At 44.2% G+C, this 20,583-nt stretch overlaps 1 protein-coding gene across 1 annotated transcript in view; it reads right to left on the reverse strand.

Moving 5' to 3' along the window:
• Positions 1 to 20,583, reverse strand: part of LOC132832897 (collagen alpha-1(V) chain-like) — a 109,619-nt gene that overhangs the window by 24,115 nt on the left and 64,921 nt on the right. Inside the window, exons 36-44 of the mRNA XM_060851109.1 lie at positions 20,495 to 20,548; positions 16,909 to 16,962; positions 15,797 to 15,904; positions 15,100 to 15,153; positions 12,059 to 12,112; positions 11,908 to 11,961; positions 8,770 to 8,823; positions 2,270 to 2,377; positions 187 to 240 (exon numbers count right to left, since the gene is read on the reverse strand). Coding sequence (XP_060707092.1) covers positions 187 to 240; positions 2,270 to 2,377; positions 8,770 to 8,823; positions 11,908 to 11,961; positions 12,059 to 12,112; positions 15,100 to 15,153; positions 15,797 to 15,904; positions 16,909 to 16,962; positions 20,495 to 20,548 — 594 coding nt within the window. The remainder of the gene's footprint in view (positions 1 to 186; positions 241 to 2,269; positions 2,378 to 8,769; positions 8,824 to 11,907; positions 11,962 to 12,058; positions 12,113 to 15,099; positions 15,154 to 15,796; positions 15,905 to 16,908; positions 16,963 to 20,494; positions 20,549 to 20,583) is intronic.

Here is a 20,583-nt window from a genome sequence, read left to right on the forward strand (position 1 = left end):
GGACACCACCCAGATATACCATTCATCCCCTCACTCACACAGTGGCAAAGATGCATGAAGCTTAGTGCTATTATAGGAGCTTAACCGCTCCCTCGTGTTGACACTCTCTCTGCACTCCTTTTCAATCAAGATGATCTCTCTCTTCTCCAACTGGAGATAAAGTGAAAGGCTGCAATCTTTACCTACCATTGGACCAGGAGGACCTGTCTGTCCAGGGGATCCAGGAGTTCCTTGTTCACCCTGTCAAGAGGAAGCAAGATATCAGTAACAGTGTTGAGGTAAGACTGTAAGACAACGCAGAGGGGGATGGAGTGGTCCAGGAAATGGCTGATGGAATTCAATGTGAACAAATGCGAGGTCTTACACTTTGGAAAAAAAGAATAAAAGCATAGACTACTTTCTAAACAGTGAGAAAATTTGTAAAGCCAAAGTACAAAGGGATCTGGGAGTGCTAGTCGAGGATTCGCATGCAGGTTGAGTCCGTGATTAAGAAAGCGAATGCAATGTTGTCACTTATCTCAAGAGGGTTGGAATATAAAAGCATCGTTGTGCTACTGAGACTTTATAAAGCTCTGGTTAGGCCCCATTTGGAGTACTGTGTCCAGTTTTGGTCCCCACACCTCAGGCAGGACATACTGGCACTGGAACGTGTCCAGCGGAGATTCACACGGATGATCCCTGGAATGGTTGGTCTAACATACGAGGAACGGCTGAGGATCCTGGGATTGTATTCATTGGAGTTTAGAAGATTAAGGGGAGACTTAATAGAAACTTACAAGATAATACATGGCTTGGAAAGGGTGGACGCTAGGAATTTTTTTCCGTTAGGCGAGGAGACTAGGACCCGTGGACACAGCCTTAAAATTAGATGGGGAAAATTCAAACAGAAATGCGGAGACATTTCTTCAGCCAGAGAGTGGTGGGCCTGTGGAATTCATTGCCGCAGAGTGCAGTGGAGGCCGGGACGCTAAATGTCTTCAAGGCAGAGATTGATAATTCCTCGAGACATCAAGAATCTAAGGGCTACGGGGAGAATGCAGGTAAGTGGAGTTGAAATGCCCATCAGCCATGATTGAATAGCGGAGTGGACTCGATGGGCCGAATGGCCTTACTTCCACTCCTATGTCTTATGATCTTATGGAGTGTGGCAGTGGGAGGCAGAGGAATAGAGAGGAATGGAGGAAAGGAGACAGAGCAGGGCAGGAGGCTGAAGGATAGAAAAGCTGAGGGAGGGAGGTAAGAGCTGGTGACCCATCTGTCACCTCGTGTCACTGGATGAGACTCACAGCCCAGCTGTCTGGTGCAGTGGCTCTAGACATCCAGTGGTCAGTACCCAAGGAGTGGTTAAAAATCTCCTATCCTTGCATGTAGGTTGCACTCCAATGCAAACCAGCATGGTTCATTCCCACCCTCCAGCACGTGTGTTGATGGTGTTTGTGAACTGCTGCACAATTCTCTGGCTCTTGTGGGTTTCTGTGCACTTGCACCACCCAGAACCTTCAGGAATTAGATCACCCCTACCACTAGTTTTTGCAGTACGCTGAATATTGCTCCCCAGGAGATAGTCAGCCAGTGCTAAATGGAACTAGGATGGGAAAAGGGGTGAAGAACCACAATAAACGTGGAGATGCTGGAGCCTGGGGTTGTTCTGCTTAAAACAGTGAAGGCTGAGGGGGATCTTAATAGAGGTATACATCTTAAGAAAGGTGACTAGAGAGTCAGTAATTGGGGAACACAGTTTGTGGAAGAGGAGAGATGGGGAGAACTGTTTTTACTCTGTGTATACTGTGATTTGGTACCTCTACTACCGGCAGAGGTAGTAGATTCCATAGCAAATTTTAAAAGGGAACAGGATAAACATTTGAAGAGTATCAACCAGTAATGCAACAGGAAGGGGAACAACAGAGCAGTGGGATTGTTTGGATAGCACCTTCAAAGATCCAGCACATGCACCAGGGGCCATCTATGCAGCCTGATTTGAAAACACCAGTACCCATAACCACTGAATGCTCAGAAAAGTGAAAGCAGAACTTTTGTTTTGGTGTGTAGCCTCTAAACTGAAAACAGGGAGAAAAGCTCTTTGACGTTTGTCCCATTAGGGCTCGAGTCCCACTGGACCATGCCCGACAGTGTCACTGTCAAACACACTGATGATACTGCTTGAGGAACAACTTTAAAAAGGCGTGGGAGATTTCCCATTAAACACTATGTGCAGGAGAGCCAGTTTCTGCAATGCCCTCCCACCTCTCATTGATACCATGGAACTTACCACAGAACCAGGAATTCCTCGGAGACCCTCAGGACCACGTTTCCCCGGCGTGCCCTGCGGTCCAATCGGACCAGTTTTCCCAGGAGGTCCCTTGGCTCCTGATTCACCCTGAAAGTAAATAAAAACAAAAGCAACAAGTGAATGAACATGTTCACACAAGAGGAGCAGTCAGTATTTGAGTTTGGAGATGCTGTGCCCCATCAACTGGCCTGGTCAGAAAGCCCCTCTTCCTTTCTGTTTTCTAACCACACAGTTACCTCAAAGAGCATCTGCACCTCACGCTCCCCCTCCCCCAACCACACACCCAACACATCTCTCAAGCCCCCTTCCATACGGGAAGCTGTGCCCAAGCTAGTAGCTATTTTGATTCCAAGAGCCAGTGACCTTTGTATACGTTGTAGCAAAGGACATTCCAGGAGCCCTCACCAACCTTCAAGTGTGACCACAACCACACTCTCCAGTCAACCATGAGCACAACCTGCCAATATGCCCCAAATGGTGCAGTCTATCCCATCTTCAGCAATGCTCATATGTTTCAAGAAATGGGCAACAGTTTGAGAGTGCAGTCCCTGATTAATTCTAATTCCTTCTTTATCTGGACATGCTAACATCTTACCCAACTGAGGTGACACTCCAACTGTCATTTGCGTCACCAATGTACCAGGCAATGACCATCTGCAATGACAGATGCCTCAAAATCCAAGAACTATTACACTCAAGAGCCTTGACACCTGGCACCTACCGCATTCAGCACTCACCTCCTTTACCACTGACACACGGGGGCAGCAGTGTGTACCATCTAATGGCTGTTAAGTCATTAACCAATTTGAACGGGGATGCAGGTTTTGACTGATTAATATGTAAATCCCAGAACTTCTTTCAAGTCACAGCCCTGAGATAACTTAAGGTTTTATCAGTAGTAAAAAAACAGTGACATCTCAGCTCAGACAATGCATTAAAAGTATGGTGTAGAATCTGTCTGTGTCCCAACCTTGAGTCAGACTGGTTCTATTTCCAAAATACGATTTTTTATAAAATATTACATGGACTGACTGCCTACAGATTGTGTGCTTTTTGAACAAAATAGAATGTATCTACAAATACAAATTCACCCCATAGACTTAAATGTGTGTGCATGCATGCATGTGTGAGGGAGTGGGGGGGGGGGGGGGGGGGGGGGGGGGGGGGGGAGAGAGAGAGAGAGAGAGCGAGAGAGAGCGAGAGAGAGAGAGAGAGAGAGAGAGAGAGAGAGAGAGAGAGAGAGAGAGAGTGTGTGTTTGTGTGTGTGGGCGAGAGGAAGACAGTGAGAATGTGTGCGCGAGCACAGGTTTGATGGAGTATATGCCTGTGAGAGGATGTGTATGCGTGTGTATGTGCGCGCGTGAGAGAGAGAGACACACACACACACACACACACACACACACACACAGTGAGAGAGAGAAAGAGAAAATATGTATGGGGGGGGGATCTGTGGAGTGTCAAGAGTGTGTGAGAATATGTCTGTATGCATGCATGTGTCTATATGTCTGAGAGAGAGAGCGAGAGTGAGTGAGAGTGTGTTATAAGTGTAGTGGGGTCACCTGTAATGCGTCACACTACAGGTGACCCCACTATACTATATATATGACACACACACACACACACATGAATTTGCATTTGCAGCACAATTAGTCATACAGGCATAGAGATATACATTACAGAAACAGACCCTTTGGTCCAAATTGCCCAAATGGCTCAGATATTCCATTTGCGAGCACTTGGTCCATACTCCTCTAAACCCTTCTTATTCATATACCCATCCAGATGCCTGTTAAATCTTGTAATTGTAACAGCCTCTACCACTTCGTCTGGCAGCTCAATCCATTCATGCACCACCCTCTGTGTGAAAACCTTTCCCCTCTGGTCCCTTTTATATCTTTCCCCTCTCTCCCTAAACCTATGCCCTCTAGTTCTGGACCCCAGGGAAAAGACCTTGGCTTTTAACACTATCCATGCCCCTCATGATTTCATAAACCTTTATAAGGTCACCCCTCAGCCTCCGACACCCCAGGGAATACAGCTTCTCCCTATAGCTCAAACTCTCCAACCCGGGCAACATCTTTGTAAATCTTTTCTGAACCCTTTCAAGTTTCACAACATCCTTCCAATAGGAAGGAGACCAGAAGTATACGCAATATTCCAAAAGTGGCCTAAGCAATGTCCTGTACAGCCACAGCAGGACCTCCCAACTCCTGTACTCAATACTCTGACCAATAAAGGAAAGCATACTAAACTTCTTCACTATCCTATATATATGCGGCTCTACTTTAAAGGAGCTATGAACCTGCACTTCAAGGTCTTTTTGGTCAGCAACACTCCCAAGGACCTTACCATTAAGTGTACAGGTTCTCCTCTGATTTGCTTACCCAAAATTCAGTACCTCGCATTTATCTAACTAAACTTCATCTACCACTCCTCAACCCAATGGCCCATCTGATCAAGATCTCATTGTAATCTGAGGTAACCTTCTTCGCTGTCCACTATACCTCCAATTTTGGTGTCATTTGCAAACTTACTAATTATGCCTCCTATGTTCACATCCAAATAATTTATATAAATGAAAAGTAGCGGACCTAGCACCGATCCTTGTGGCACACCACTGGTCACAGGCCTCCGATCTGAAAAACAACCCTCCACCACCACCACCCTCCGTCTTCTACAAATCGAACTGGTTCTGTATCCAGATGGCTAGTTCTCCCTGTATTCCAAGAGATCTAACCTTGCTAACCAGTCTCCCACTGGGAACCTTGTCAAGCGCTTTACTGAAGTCCATACAGATTACATTCACCACTCTGCCTTCGTCAATCCTTTTTGTCACTTCTTCAAAAAACTCAATTAAGTTTATGAGACATGATTTCCCAAGCACATAGCCATGTTGACTATCCCTAACCAGCCCGTGCCTTTCCAAAGTGATAAATTCCTATTGTGGGAATAGAAGCAGTCTTACTCAAGGCTGGGGTACAGACAGACTAACTCATATGTTTAATCTGAGCTGAGATATCACCTTTTTTCTAAAAACACTAATAAAACCTTAAGCTATCTCAGGACTGTGACTTGAAAGAAGTTCTAGGATTTACAATTAATCAATTGAAATCTGCATCCCTATTCAAAGTGATTAAAGACTTAACAGCAATCTAGGTTTGTTCTATACATTACATCAGTTGTACGGCATTTTGATCTTCAACTATAAATTCTGTGCCCTATGATCTTGCCCCACGACATGACAGAGGTGCAGCACTCTGAAAACTTGCACTTTTAAATAAACGTGTTGGACTATAACTTGGTATTGTGTGACTTTTAACTTTGTCCACCTTAGTCCAACACTAGCACCTCCACATTAAGATTGCTGAAAACAGAGACATGCTGCTAAAGCTTCTGGTTTTGCAAAGGTCAGGGCACGCACAAGAGTGCCAAGTTTCAACTAATCAGAACAATTTACACTGCATATGAAAAGGGCACTGATTGCTTGGGAACTCATCTCTGCTTGGCATGGAGACAAAAACGGGGAACAAAAGGCTTTCCCAACTCGAAACGACTCGTTCATTCCAAAACAGAAACTGGACTAACAATCAATTTAGGATAATCGGTCAAGCGGAAAACATTGCTCACTAACACTTCCGAGAAACAACACACATTCATATGTGGCATGTGGTGTGTGGTGTCAAGGAGCTCCAGCAAAACTGGAATCAATGGGTATCAGGAAGCATATAGGAAGATGGTGGTGCTTGTTAGAGATCAGTCATCTCAGGTCCAGGACATTTCTACAGAAGATCCTCAGGGCAGTGTCCTAGACCCAACCATCTTCAGCTGCTTCATCAATAACCTTCCCTCCATCATAAAAGTTAGAAGTGAGGACGTTCGCCAATGATTGCACAATGCTCAGCACCATTCGCTACTCCTCAGATACTGAAGCAGTTCATGTTCAAATGCAACAAGATCTGGACAATATCTAGGCTTGGGCTGACAACCAACAAATAATATTTGCATCACACAAATGTCAGGCTATGACCATCTCCAACAAGAGTCAATTTAACCACCAACCCTTGACATTCAATGGTATTACCATCACTGAATCCCCCACTTTCAACATCCTGGGGGTTAGCATTGACCTGAAACTCAACTGGACTCGCCACATAAACAGTGGCTACAAGAGCAGGTCAGGGGCGGAGTAACTCACCTCCTGACGCCACAAATCTATGAGGCACTAGTCATGAATGTGATGGATGGGTGCAGCTCCAACAACAATCAAGAAGCTTGACACCATTTAGGACAAGGCAGCCTGCTTGATTGGCACCACATCCACAAGCATCCATCACTGACACACAGTAGGAGCAGTGTGTACTGTCTACAAGATGCACTGCAGAAATTCAAAGATCCTCAGACAGCACCTTTCAAACCCATAACCAGTTTCATCTAGAAGGACAAGGACAGCAGTTGAAGTTGGTGGGAACACCACCAACTTCAACTCTCCTGCCGGCCATACCACCAGCACTTCATCCGGAGGCTCACTGATGATGTTACCGAGTATGGTGACGAAACATCTGAAAATGAACCTCCCAGCTCAACGAGCAAACCTACATCCTCAACTCCCCTCGAAATCACTCACTGCCACTGGGTCAAAATCCTGGAATTCCCTCTTTAATGATATTGGAGGTCAACTTATTGTAGCTGGCCTTCAAGAAGCAGTTCAAGAAGGCAGCTCACTACCACCTTCTCAAGGGCAACCGGGGCCATGTAATAAATGGTGGCCCAGCCAGTTGCACTCACATCTCACAAATGCATTTTTAAAAATACAGAGACCGATTCTCTGCAAAATCAAGGTGTATGTTAAAGCTTGCATATTTATTATATCATCCGAGAGCTCAGGGAGCCTGTAGCTCCTCATTGCCTTCCCCATGGAAATACATACTTTAAATAAGAGTCAACTAGCAAACCAATCAGCACCCTTTTCCCTAGTTTTTTTTTGAAATTTGGAATTTTTACATCAGTCCTGAAAAATATAAGATGAAAAGCTTCAGCAATATATCTCCTCTCTCCAGCAATTTTCCACTTCCAAAATACCTAATACAGAGTCATAGAGATGTCCATCATGGAAACAGACTCATCGGTCTAAATTGTCCATGCCGACCAGATACCTCAACCCAATCTACTCCCACCTGATAAGCACGAGGCCCATATCCCTCTAAACCCTTCCTATTCATATACCCATCCAGATGCCTTTTAAATGTTGCAATTGTACCAGCCTCCACCACTTCCTCTGGCAGCTCATTCCACACACACACCACCTTCTGCGTGAAAAAGTTGCCCCTTAGGTCCTTTTTAAATCTTTCCTTTCTCACTCTAAACTTATGTCCTCTAGTTCTGGACTCCCCCACCTCAGGGAAGAGACTTTGTCTATTTACCCTATCCATGCCCCTCATGGTTTTATAAACCTCGATAAGGTCACCCCCACAACCTCCAATGCTCCAGGGAAAACAGCCCAGCCAATTCAACCACTCCCTATAGCTCAAATCCTCCAACCTTGGCAACATCCTTGTAAGTCTTTTCTGAAACCTTTCAAGTTTCACAACATCTTTCCAATAGATGGAGACCAAAACTGAGTGCAATATTGCAAAAGTGGCCTAACCAACGTGCTGCTTACTACTGCTGACATGGAATCTGTACAGAGCTGCTCCCTCACTCTCCTGTGCTTCCTCTCATCATACCATGCCTCCAACCTCAAACGAAATTCAAATTGTGAAAAGTTCAGAATTGGGCAAAAACTCAAGGATGATTTTTTTTAGATTAGATTCCCTACAGTATGTGAATAGGCCCATCAGCCCAACAAGTCCACACAGACCCTCCAAAGAACAACCCACCCAGACCCAATCCCATGCCGTACATTTACCCCTGACTTAATGCACCTAAGACTATGGGAAATTTAGCATGGCCAATTCACCTGACCTGCACATCTTTGGACTGTGGGAGGAAACCATAGCACCCAGAGGAAACCCACGCAGACGGAAACCCATGCAGACATGAGGAGAATGTGCAAAGTCAACACAGTCTCCCGAGGCTGGAATTGAACCCAGGTCCCTGGCACTGTAAGGCAACAGTGCTAACCACTGAGCCACCGTGCCACCCCAATTTTATTACTGTTTGATCAGAGATCTTCGCAGGATGCAACTGTTCGTGTTGGCTTCAGCTGCTGAAACTTTCGGAAGTTTAAAGATGATTTTGTATGAGTAACAAAGCATCATGCACCCCAATCAAACAATCCAACCATTGGCAACCCTCCTCCAAATACCTGAAACGCATGGTACCCTCAGCATATATAAACTCTGCACAGTAAGGCAGGCTTGAGCATGCAAGTCCTCCTCCCCCAAATCACGTCATCCCTGTTTATCGCTTCACTGACATACACAAATCCTCACCACTTCCAGGAAATATGGTAAAGCAAGTAGATTCTCTAAATCCATTACCTTGCTTCCTTTCTCGCCCTCTCTTCCCTCTGGACCAGGAGCTCCGGCTGGACCCTTTAAGAAAAATGAGAAAGCGAGAAGACAAAAATAAATGTTAAACCCATCTAGACATCCAAAATCAGGATTAGAAGGATGGTAAATGAGAAAGTTGTCTTTGTGACTACTAAGTAGTCCAACGCTGATACATCAATCCAATGCCAATATGCCTCCTGAAGCGAATCTTGTGTTAACTTTTAAACAGTTCCTTCCACTGCACCTCATGGCATTCTCTTTCAAAAATCCTCAAATCCTAGATACAGGCTGCAGACCCAGATAAAAAGCTCACTCACACGTGCACACCTCAGAACCAGATAAACATCTCACTCACACATACACCACAGACCCAGGGAAGGACCGTACTCACATGTACACTTCCCAGGTCCTGGTAACAATCGCAATCCCAGGAGACAGGGACACACACACACACCCATCCCGATAAGAATATTTTGCAGCAGTATTTACCGTGGAGGAACACATGGAGGCTAGGGAAATCGGAAATAAATAGTGATGGCTTGAGTGGAGTCCGCATTACAGAAGAGGCGAACTGAAGGTCTTAAAATGCATGAAGCCCTGGGATCTGATTAAGTCTACCACAGGATATTGTGAGAAGCTACGGGATAATTGTGAAAGACACGTATATTATCAACGGGTTAGGTGTCGGAAGACTGGTGGATAACTAATGTTGTGCCATTATTTCAGAAAGACTGCAAAGAAAAGCCAGCAAACTACAGACTGCTAAGCCTAATGTCCGTGGCAGTAAGTTGTTGGAGGGGTTTCTGAGAGACAGGATCTACATGCATTTGAAAAGGCAACGAACGATTTGGGATAGTCAGCGTAGCTTTGTTCATGGAAATCATGCATAACTTGATTGAGTTCTTTTGAAGAAATGACCAAGACAATTGATGAAGACACAGTGGTAGATGATGTCAGCATGGTTTTAGCAAGACCTTCGACAAGGTTCCACATGGTAGACTGTTTAGTGAGGTTAAATCACAAGAGTCCTAGGGAGACCTAATCATCTGGTTGCAAAATGATATTAGAAGACATAGGGAGGTGATAGAGATTGTTGTTCAAACTGGAGGGCCTGTGACCAGCAGTGGGTCACAGGATCACTGCTGGGTCCACTATTGTTTGTCATATATAAACAATTTGGATGAAAATATAGAAGACATGATTAGTAAGCTTGTAGATGACGCCAAAATTGGTAATATAATGGACAGGGAAGAAGGCTGTTTAAGAGTACAAGACGATCTTGATCAACTGGGCTAGTGGGCTGAGGACTGGCAGATAAAGTTTAATTCAGGTGAATACGTGGTGCTACCTTATGGTAAGACAAACAAGGTCAGGATTTACACAGTTAATGGTAAGGGTCAGAGGACTGTTGTCAAATGGAGACTCCTAAGGGTGCAGGTACATAGTTCCCTGAAAGTGGCATTAGAGGTAAAGAGGGTGGTGAAGTTTGGCAAGTTTGCCTTTGTCAGTCACAGCATTAAATACAGAAGTTAGGACATCATGTCACAGCCGTACTAGACACTGGTAAGGCCACATTTTGTGTACTGCATACAATTCTGGTTGCCCTGCTGTGGGAAGGATGTTATTAAACCAGAAAAAGGTACAAAATAGTTTACAAGGACTGCAAGGTTCGAGTAAAAGAGGAGGCTGGATAAGCTGGGACTTTTTCTCTGAAGCATGGAGGCCAACGGGTGTCCTAACAGAGGTTTATAAAATCATGAGGGGCACAGGATAGTCAAGATATTTTCCTCAGGGTGGAGTTTATAACTCAACAGCATAGGATTAAGGTGAGAGGGGAAAGACTTAAAAAAAGAGCAGGATCTGGACCAGATGGGCCAATGGGCTGAGAAGTGGCAGATGGAGTTTAATTCAGATAAATGGGAGGTGCTGCATTTTGGGAAAGCAAATCTTAGCAGGACTTATACACTTAATGGTAAGGTCCTAGGGAGTGTTGCTGAACAAAGAGACCTTGGAGTGCAGGTTCATAGCTCCTTGAAAGTGGAGTGACAGGTTGATAAGATAGCGAAGAAGGCATTTGGTATGCTTTCCTTTATTGGTCAGAGTATTGAGTACAGGAGTTGGGAGGTTATGTTGGGACTATACAGGACATTGGTTAGGCCACTGTTGGAATATTGCATGCAATTCTAGTCTCCTTCCCATCAGAAAGATGTTGTGAAACTTGAAAGAGTTCAGAGAAGATTTACAAGGATATTGCCAGGGTTGGATGATTTGTTCTATAGGGAGAGGCTGAACAGGCTGGGGCTGTTTTCCCTGGAGCGTCGGAGGCTGAGGGGTGACTTTATAGAGGTTTACAAAATTATGAGGGGCATGGATAGGATAAATAGGCAAAGTCTTTTACCTGGGATTGGGAAGTCCAGAACTAGAGGGCATAGGTTTAGGGTGAGAGGGGAAAGACATAAAAGAGACCTACGGTGCAACTTTTTCACACTGAGAGTGTTACGTGTATGGAATGAGCCACCAGAGGAAGTCGTGGAGGCTGGTACAATTGCAACATTTAAGAGGCATTTGGATGGGTATATGAATAGGAAGGGTTTGGAGGGATATGGGCCGGGTGCTGGCAGGTGGAACTGATTGGGTTGGTATATCTGGTCAGCATGGATGGATTGGACCAAAGGGTCTGTTTCCATGCTGTATATCTCTATGACTCTATGACAGCTGTTTCGTACAGAGGATGGTGTGTAAATGGCATGAGCTGCCAGAGGAAATGTTAAAGGTGGGTAAAGCTGGATAAAGTTACAAGATTTAAAAGATATTTGGACAGGTACATGGATAGGAAAAGTTTAGAGGGATATGGCCCAAACATAGGCAAATGGGACTAGATTAGTGTAGGAAATCTGGTCGACATGGATGAGCTGGGCCTGAAGGTGTCTTTCGATGCGTATTATAGACACACACACACGCACATACACACACCTCCCAGGTATCAAGTAGAAGTCTCACACAGCTGCCCCAGACCCAGCTATCGATCTCAACACAACTACTATGGCATCATCACATTATATGTCTCAAGCACATGATGTGTAAATCCTCTCTCAATGGTTAACACTCTTTAAAATATTTGCTTACTCTCTTTCCTGTTGGACCTGGTGGTCCTACTTCACCAGTTGGACCAGGAGACCCCTGTGAAAGAAGGAAAGATAGTGAGTTTCAGATGTCAATCAATATATAGAGTAATCAGGAACATTGCAGACTCAGAACTCCCTCCATCACTACTTACAGCTTGACCTTGCTCACCAGTCTCTCCCCTTTCACCCTTTGCACCATCGTGACCCTAAATTGAGAAAAAAAAACAGCATAAGAATGACTACAATCAATCAGTTGTGAACACAAAGGTGCACCTCTATTTTTAGGATGTTAACTGCTAGGTTAACATCTGCTGTTCCCCAAGATGGAGGCACACATGCCAATAATACACTTTGTTACCCCAAGAAGAAACTAGCAGTAGATTGCACAACTACAATATGCTCACGTGGAGAGAGAAAACAGACTCAGAGACTATTCCCTGGCATCTTTTGATCCAGAACTGACAGGTCATATAAAAAAAAATGGGAGGCGTTTTGAGTAAGGTCCAGCAAAAAAGCATGGGAATATAGAGGTGAGACGGCGTGGAAGGATCAGATTTAGGCTCACGGAGAAAATCAACATAAACAAATGAGCATATCAGTGGGGATAAGATAGCATGAAACACAGTTCCCTTTCTGCAGAAGTGTTCCTGGCAATTTTCCCACAGGTTGTGAGAAGCTGTCCACATATAAGGACAATGTTCAGACAAAGAATATCCTGTCAACTGATAGGGACAGCATTCACTTCTGGAACAGTCTGCCTCTATACACACGGATCACACTCAGATATGGAACAGCCTGTTGACAAATAGTGGCTGAATTCACATTGAAACGAAATTGTTCGTGCATAGGATCAAAACTCACATCTTGAGTTCCTTATCCATAGATTGGAACAGTATTGACTACAAAAGGCTGTCTGTATACAGAGGTAGAATTGAAGTGCAAGCCCTTTGTCAGCCAATCTAGAATAGTCCTTTTGGCAAGTTGCAGTACATTTCACCCACTTCTACCTCTGCTCACAAAAAAGTGGCAATGTTCAAACATAGAATTGCCTATCCTTGGATAGAGACAGTGAATTAGAATTGCCTGTCCTTGTATATGATAGCAGAAAATGTGTTGCTGGAAAATCACAGCAGGTCAGGCAGCATCCAAGGAGCAGGAGAATTGATGTTTCGGGCATGGGCCCTTCTTCAGGAAGGGCTCATGCCCGAAACTTCGATCCTCCTGCTCCTTGCATACTGCCTGACCTGCTGCGCTTTTCCAGCAATACACTTTCGGCTCTGATCTCCAGTCCTCACTTTCTCATTGTATATGATCGCAATATTCATACCGAGAACAGCCTGTTTTCTGATAGAAGCTGTGTTCACATCTAAGTCAGTGTGTTTCTAAATATAGAAGCTGTGTTCACATTTAGTGCATTCTATCTCCATACATAGGGGCAATTTTCTCATTTGGAACAACTTGTCCACATAGAGGGTGAGTTTTTCATATCTAGAACAGCTGTCTCTATATGTAAAGAGCATAGTTCACATTTACTAAAATTCTGCTTTGGTTAATTGTTTCAACTGAAGAGCCTAGAATGGAGAACTTGGGGAAGATTCTTTGGATTGAGGATCCCAAAGCACATGACATGGTGCTTGATTACAGTAGAAGGTAGCAAGAGGCCACGCAGGAAGTAATGAATAGGATTTCTGTCTGAAAATGGGCTGAAGTCTAATGAGAGTGAGTAACATTTGGACAGACTGCTGCAGATTTATTATTCGACAGTCCACTCTCACCAATTGTATGATTTTTGATCTCTGCCTTTGATTTCTCTGCGCATACATTCTGTGTTGTGTGTGCTTCCTCTCACTTCACCTCATGAAGGGGCTACGAACCAAAAGCTTGTGGTTTCAAATAAACCTGTTGGTCTAGAACCTGGTGCCATATCATTTCTGACTATCATTAGGACCAGCCACAATCAGTCTTGCATGGCAGGATAAGGCCAGTCACAGTCACTCGAATATTGAGTCATAATTCTGAGCCCAAGCTCCAGCCTCAACACTCAATAGGTTTCAAACTGTGCACTTTCTGATATGGAGCTGACTGGGAGTGTATTCTAAGTGGGCTAATTGCCTGATAATAAGCTTTTATTTCAAAGGCCTGTAGATTGTACAGAAAGGGATGTTTAAAGGAGACCTAAGTTCCAAATCAACTGGCAGTATAGATTCTGGAGCAGAAGGCAACGTAAGTAGTTCTGACTCTAGACAGAAAGAAAAGAGAGTGACGTGACAGACATGGTATGATTCCAATCTCAAATAGAACGAATGTGAAATAAGACTACATCCTTTTGATTAAATTAGATTCCCTATAGTATGGAAACAGGCCCTTGGGCCCAACAAGTCCACATGGACCCTCTGAAGAGTAACCCATCCAGATACATTCCCCTACCCTATATTATTTACCCCTGACTAATGCACCTAACACTATGGGCAATTTAGCATGGCCAATTCACCTGAGCAACACAACTTTGGATTGTGGGAGGAAACCGGAGCACCTGGAGGAAACACAAGCAGACATGGGGAGAATATGCAAACTCCATACAGACAGTCGCCTGAGGCAGGAATCGAACCCGGGTCCCTGGCACGGCGAGGCAACAGTGCCAAACACTGAGCCACCGTGTCGCCCTCAAACTCAACAGTATCCAGGATAAAGAAACCCAATAAATTTACACCTCATCCACTGCCTTAAAACATTCACTCCCACACTAATGATGCATAAGGGCAGCGGTGTGTGCCATATACAAGGCTCACTGCAGCAACTCAACAAGCCTCCTCCAACAGCACACTCCAAATCCACAATCTCTACCATCTGTAAGGATTGGGCAGTAGATATATGGGAACACCCTCCCACCTGCAAGCGCTCCTCCAGGCCACTCACCATCCCAATTGGGATCTACATTGAGTTCATTCACTGTTGCTGGGTCAAAATCTCAGAAGTCCTTCCCCACCAGCACATTGGGTGTACATCCATGCACCCCTCTTACACCCACCGTATGGACTGCAGCAGATAAAAAAAGATGAACAGCCGCCAAAGTTGTCAAGAACAAATCGTGATGGCAGCAGTGGTGCCCTCAATGGAATCAGAGATAGAAGGAATGAGAGGGCAAAGTTCAGTCAAACATTGTTACTGGTCCTCAGACTCTGTTCACACTTACACGTGGTCCAGGCTCACCACCAGGGCCGGGGTCACCAGGGAAGCCAACAGGACCCTATAGCAAGAGAAAAGAGATTAAATAAATCAGAGCTCAGAAGGCTTGTAGCAGCTACCAGTCTTGCAACCTGTTGGAAAGCTGTACATCAATGTTAGCATTGAAAAGATTATAAGTTGGATCAACATGAAACCCACCTTTTAAATTTTTTTTCATTCATTCACAGGATGTGGGTGTCACTGGCACAGCAGTTATTACCCATCTCTAATTTCCCAGAGGGTAGTTAAGTTGCTGTGAGTTTGGAGCACATGAAGCCAGATCAGGTAAGGATAGTAGATTTCCTTCCCTGAAGCACACTGGTGAACCAGATAGGTTCCTTTTTTATTTAACAACAGCCTGTCAGTCTGTACACAGGTAAGCTCTTTACAAATTCCAAAAGAGGATCATGCCCTTGAAACACTAACTCCCATTTCTTTACCTCTGCAGAATCTGTCTGATCAGCTGAGTACTTTCAACATGCCTGCTTTTTAAATTACAGTTCAAAGAAGGTCACGCCTTTGCCTCAGGCTCATACATAGAACTCTGAATAGCATATAGCCCTTTTTCCGTGGTAATAAAGGAGCTAGGCCCTTGCAGTTCCTTGAATACCAAAGACTATAGGAATAAAGAATGCAGCCATCAAGCAGATTTGTGGTCTACTTACAGGATTGCCCTTGGGTCCATCATCGCCAGTGGGCCCTTTAGTACCTGGAGGCCCAGCTTCACCAGGTTGGCCAGTTTCTCCTCTTTCTCCTCTCTCACCTTTTGGACCCTGCATTTTAAAAAAAAAGAGAATGTGAGAAAGGACCAGTTATTAGCTTCCTATTAAATTGATGTTTACATTTTATTTCACTCAATTTGCCTCCCTGAAACATCATCTATCGCTAGCTTATATTGTCTTAAGACATGGGACCATAGCTCAGTCATTTGTACAAGACACCTTTCTGGGGCATGCCCAGCAGACAGCCCAGACTGTACCAGCCTCACCCGTCTTCCATTCCCATGACACGATGCCCCCCACCCCCAACTTAACCTTTGCATTGAGTTGGAAAAAACAACAAATCTGTGTGGAGGAATAAAAATTAAGAAGTTCCACATAGTGCCTCAGAGGTGCTGCTGGACACCAAGCAAAGGAACTGCGACTCACATGGAAACTTGGTCAAAGAGGTAGGCTTTTGGAAAGAAAGAGTGGGATGGGAAGGGAATTCCAGAGCGGCAAGGCTGCCAGTAGTGAAGCAGGGATGGAGCTAAAAAGAATGGCTTTACATCTAGAATTGGATAGGTGTTAGCTCAGAATGAGCCAGGGGGCATGGTGCATTCACTGTGAACTGGCAGTTCCAAACACACACAATATTAAGTTGGGGGGAATTCTGTGGCGTCTGGAATTTCTCCCCCTCCACATCCCCACGTGATTGAATCACAAAACCAGCTGAATTGTGCAAGGCAAGACATCACTGTGCTATAATTATCAAAAAATCTATTTGATGCCATTAGCTGAGGGATAAATACTAGCTAAAACACCTAGGAAATAACTCCTGCTCTTCTTCCAGGAATGCTATGGGATCTTCACACACACTTGAGGGGGCAGGCAAGCCTTGTTTGAATTTCCGATTTGATCTTGGTGCCAGATTATTGCACCTCCCTTCCCATTCCACCTAGCTACAGATCATTCTACTTGCTGTCAGCTGGCCATGCTCTAGCTCTACATCCTCAACTTCCCAATGTGTTGAAGCCAAAATATTTCCACACCTTGAAAGCGCAGGAGGCAATACTGACCTTTCGCCCAGGAAGGCCTTGGATTCCAGGAACGCCGGATTCTCCAGCTTCACCCTAAAGGGAAGATAGCATTCATCGTCAGCATCTGAGTGAATAGCAATTGCAGCAGTTCAAGAAATATTCGTGATCCCTCTGGTTTGACTTACGACCCTGTTATATTTCACAAAGTCAGATGGTGTAGGATACAAATGGAGTCAACCTTTACAAACTTTTATAAAAATTTACTCACAGCTGCACATTCAATCATGCATCTCCTAATCCATACCCGACACATTCTGTTTGTAGGGGTTCAAGAGAATCCCCAGTGAATGCGCATCACCCATACAATTAGTTACAATTGACATACAATTAATATACAAAATACAACAGTGATTGTCAAAATTATCAAAATATACATTCCAGTTGAAGTGTGATTTCTTTGTCATTATGTTTCTATGATTTTAACTGTATCTATAGTAACCATTTCTAATGTCTTTGGTTTGCTGTTTAACTCATTGTATGCAGCCCAAATCACATTGTAATATCTCTCATTTATAGCAACTCCAAGGATCTTTAAACCATGTCTTTTCTCACCTCACCTAATGTGTAGTCTTTAAAAGTTCAAGATCAGCACTATCTGACCATCACATCTTGAGTGTGCTTTTGTTTTGTTTCTATTATTGTCCCTTCACATTCCCCAATACAAGACAATGAGTGACTTCAGGTGCCTTTCTCAGTGCTTATTAACTGCCAAAATGACTCCATGACCCAGTATAGCTGTCAACTAAGTTAGCCAGATCTAACTGGGTGCATCAATTACACTGCTGAAAATGTGCTGCTGGAAAAGTGCAGCAGGTCAGGCAGCATCCAAGGAGCAGAAGAATCAATGTTTCGGGCATGAGCCCTTCTTCAGCATCAATTAGCCCAATTGACGTAGGCTGGTTCTCACGCTGCCCGCAAGCCTCCTTTCATCCAATGCATCTCAGTCTATCAGAGAATCTGTCTTCCCTCTGATTTCCCTTAAGTGTATCAGTCCCATCTGACATTCTAAACAATTGCTGCATAAAGAAGCTTCTGCAGAACTCCCCGTTGAGGGTCACATATGTATGAGTTCTATTGTTGGTCTCCCTCACAAGTGAAACCATCTGCTCTACAATGACCTCATCAAAACACTGAACAATTTTAAAGAGCAGAACAAATAACAGGAGTATGTTTTTCATCCCCTGAAACCACTTTGCCAGTCCAGATGACCATGATTGATTTGCAGCCCGAAATTTACTTGACATCAGCTCCCCAATTCCTTTGGACACAAAGCATCTATCAATTTCACTCTTAAGTACATTCACTGACTGAGTCTTCATAATCCTGCTGGCTAGTGATCTCTAAATATTTACAACCCTTGGAATGAAGGCTTCTATCACCACAGTTCTCAGTGGTTGACCCCTCATTCGGAGACTGTGATACCCTGGACAGCTCACCCAGCTAGGCAAAACTTAATCTCTACCCTGTCAAACCCCTTAAGAACTTATTAAGTTTTAATGAGATGACCTCCCAGTCTTTTAAACTCTAGGCTGCACAAGGATATTCTCCTCAATCTGCCTTTAGATACAAAAGGCAGGAGGATAACACCAAGTCATGATACACATTTGGAGATATAATGGGCTGAATGGCTTCCTTCTGTGCTCTAGCAGTTCTGTGATTAATAGGACAACCTTTTGATCTCAGCAACAAATCTAGCAAATCTTCACTGAGCCCCATCTAAACGGATATCCCTCTTGTGACAAGGAGATCAAAACTGCTCACACCATTCCAGGTGTGATCCCACCTTTGCACAACTTTGAAAATATTTCACTTGATTAATTCCTGAGATAAAAGGTGTTATTCTGTGAGGTAAGGTCAGACAGATTGAACCTATATCCAATGGCATTTAGAAGCAGGAGAACTTCTGTAAGATCCTGAAGGGACTACAGGCTGGATACTCAAAGGATATTTCCTCTAGTCTGGAAATTGAGCTGTGGACAGGGGAGCTTTTGTGGTGCAGTGGTGTCATTCCTAAGGTTCAAGTCCCACCTGCTCAAGAGGTTTGCAATAACATTACAGATTAGAAAATATATGTAGGGCTTTTGTAGTGCAGTGGTAGTATCCCTACCACTGAGCCAGAGAGCCCAGGTTCAAGTCCCACTTCTCCAGAGGTGTACACTAACATTGCGGTATCAGCTGATTAGAAAATATCTCAAAATATGAAATAATAAGAATAAGATGTCTCCCTGTGAAGACAGAGGAGGAGAATGTTTTTCTCCAGATGTGTTTTTAGTCTGTGGAATTCATTTCCCGAGAAAGATGTGGAGGGTGGGTCATTGAATATACTGAAGGCAGAGCTAGATTGATTTTTGACAGACAGGGGAGATAATGGTTATGGGAATCAAGCAGGAAAGTGGAGTTTAGACCAGAATCAAATCAATCATGATCACATCGAGTGGTGAAACTGACCGGAAAGGCTAAATGACTTAATCTTCCCGATAAGTCACATGTTCCAATACAATAACAATAAGACTTATTTATTCTCATACTCCAAACCTTTTGTAATAAACATCAACCTCTACTTTGCCATATTGTTGTCTGTAGCTGTACGTTACTCATCTGCAATTGGTCTGCAAGGTCACCCAAATTACCCTGAACTGTAACTGTCAAATTTGAAAAATATTCCTTTCTGACAAAATGAATCTATCCATACTTCTTTGGATTATGCAGCCCCTGGCATCTTCTTGCTCACTTCCCTAATCTGCCCTTTGCACCCACTCACATCCTAATTTGCCACCTACATTTGTATGCCAACAAATTCAGATAATTTGCACTCAATCTCTTCATCTAAGTCAATGATGCAGATCGCAAATAGCCAGAAACTGGAGGAAAGTGGGACTAGACTAAGTCATAGTTCAATTTTGACAGCACAGACTTGATGAGTCAAGTATGGGATCACTGTGCAATTCTATGAGGATTCAGAGCTGATATTTGTTAAGTTCTGCTAAGTGCCAGGTAAAACATGACGACTTTCTGGCTTTGAACTGATCCTCGGTATTGTGCTGGTGCATGCATCTCTCTCCCTCTGTGTCTGTATTAGAATATGCAATCCAACTGAATTGCCACAGGCAGGGACAGAAGGTTTTTGAAAAGGCCTAAAGGTGCCCTCCCACTGTTTGAGCTTGGCCTCCAGCTGGAGATGCGAGAGATGGTTGGCACAACCATGGGTCTTCTGTCTCCAGTTTGGAATATCTTGGGCAACAAATTCCTGCAAGTTAGCGGGAATACTGTATTTGTACGAGGGGAGCTTTGAGCATGAGCAGGAATTTTTTTTGGCCCTGCTCCACCCATGACCCCGGTAACCACAAGCCAAGTTGAAGGTCTGAATGAAGAACCCATTATTGTGTCTTGTATCAAACGCACGAACAATATGGGCCACCCAGAGCAGCTGATTAAATATGGACTGTGTCCCGATCCATGCCAACCCCATGTGTTCTCACTCCCTGTATGTAGTCACCTCTTACTCATGTGCAAACCCACAATGTGTCTCCTGCCTTCTCCAAGTTGGGGTTTTCTGACATCTTACCTTTTCTCCAATGGACCCTGGGTTGCCAATGCCTCCAGGGGGACCTTGAGGACCCTGTGGGTGATGGGACAGAAAATAGGATGTGAGCA

Source organism: Hemiscyllium ocellatum, chromosome 35 (assembly GCF_020745735.1).
Source record: "Hemiscyllium ocellatum isolate sHemOce1 chromosome 35, sHemOce1.pat.X.cur, whole genome shotgun sequence".
Classification (NCBI taxonomy): domain Eukaryota; kingdom Metazoa; phylum Chordata; class Chondrichthyes; order Orectolobiformes; family Hemiscylliidae; genus Hemiscyllium; species Hemiscyllium ocellatum.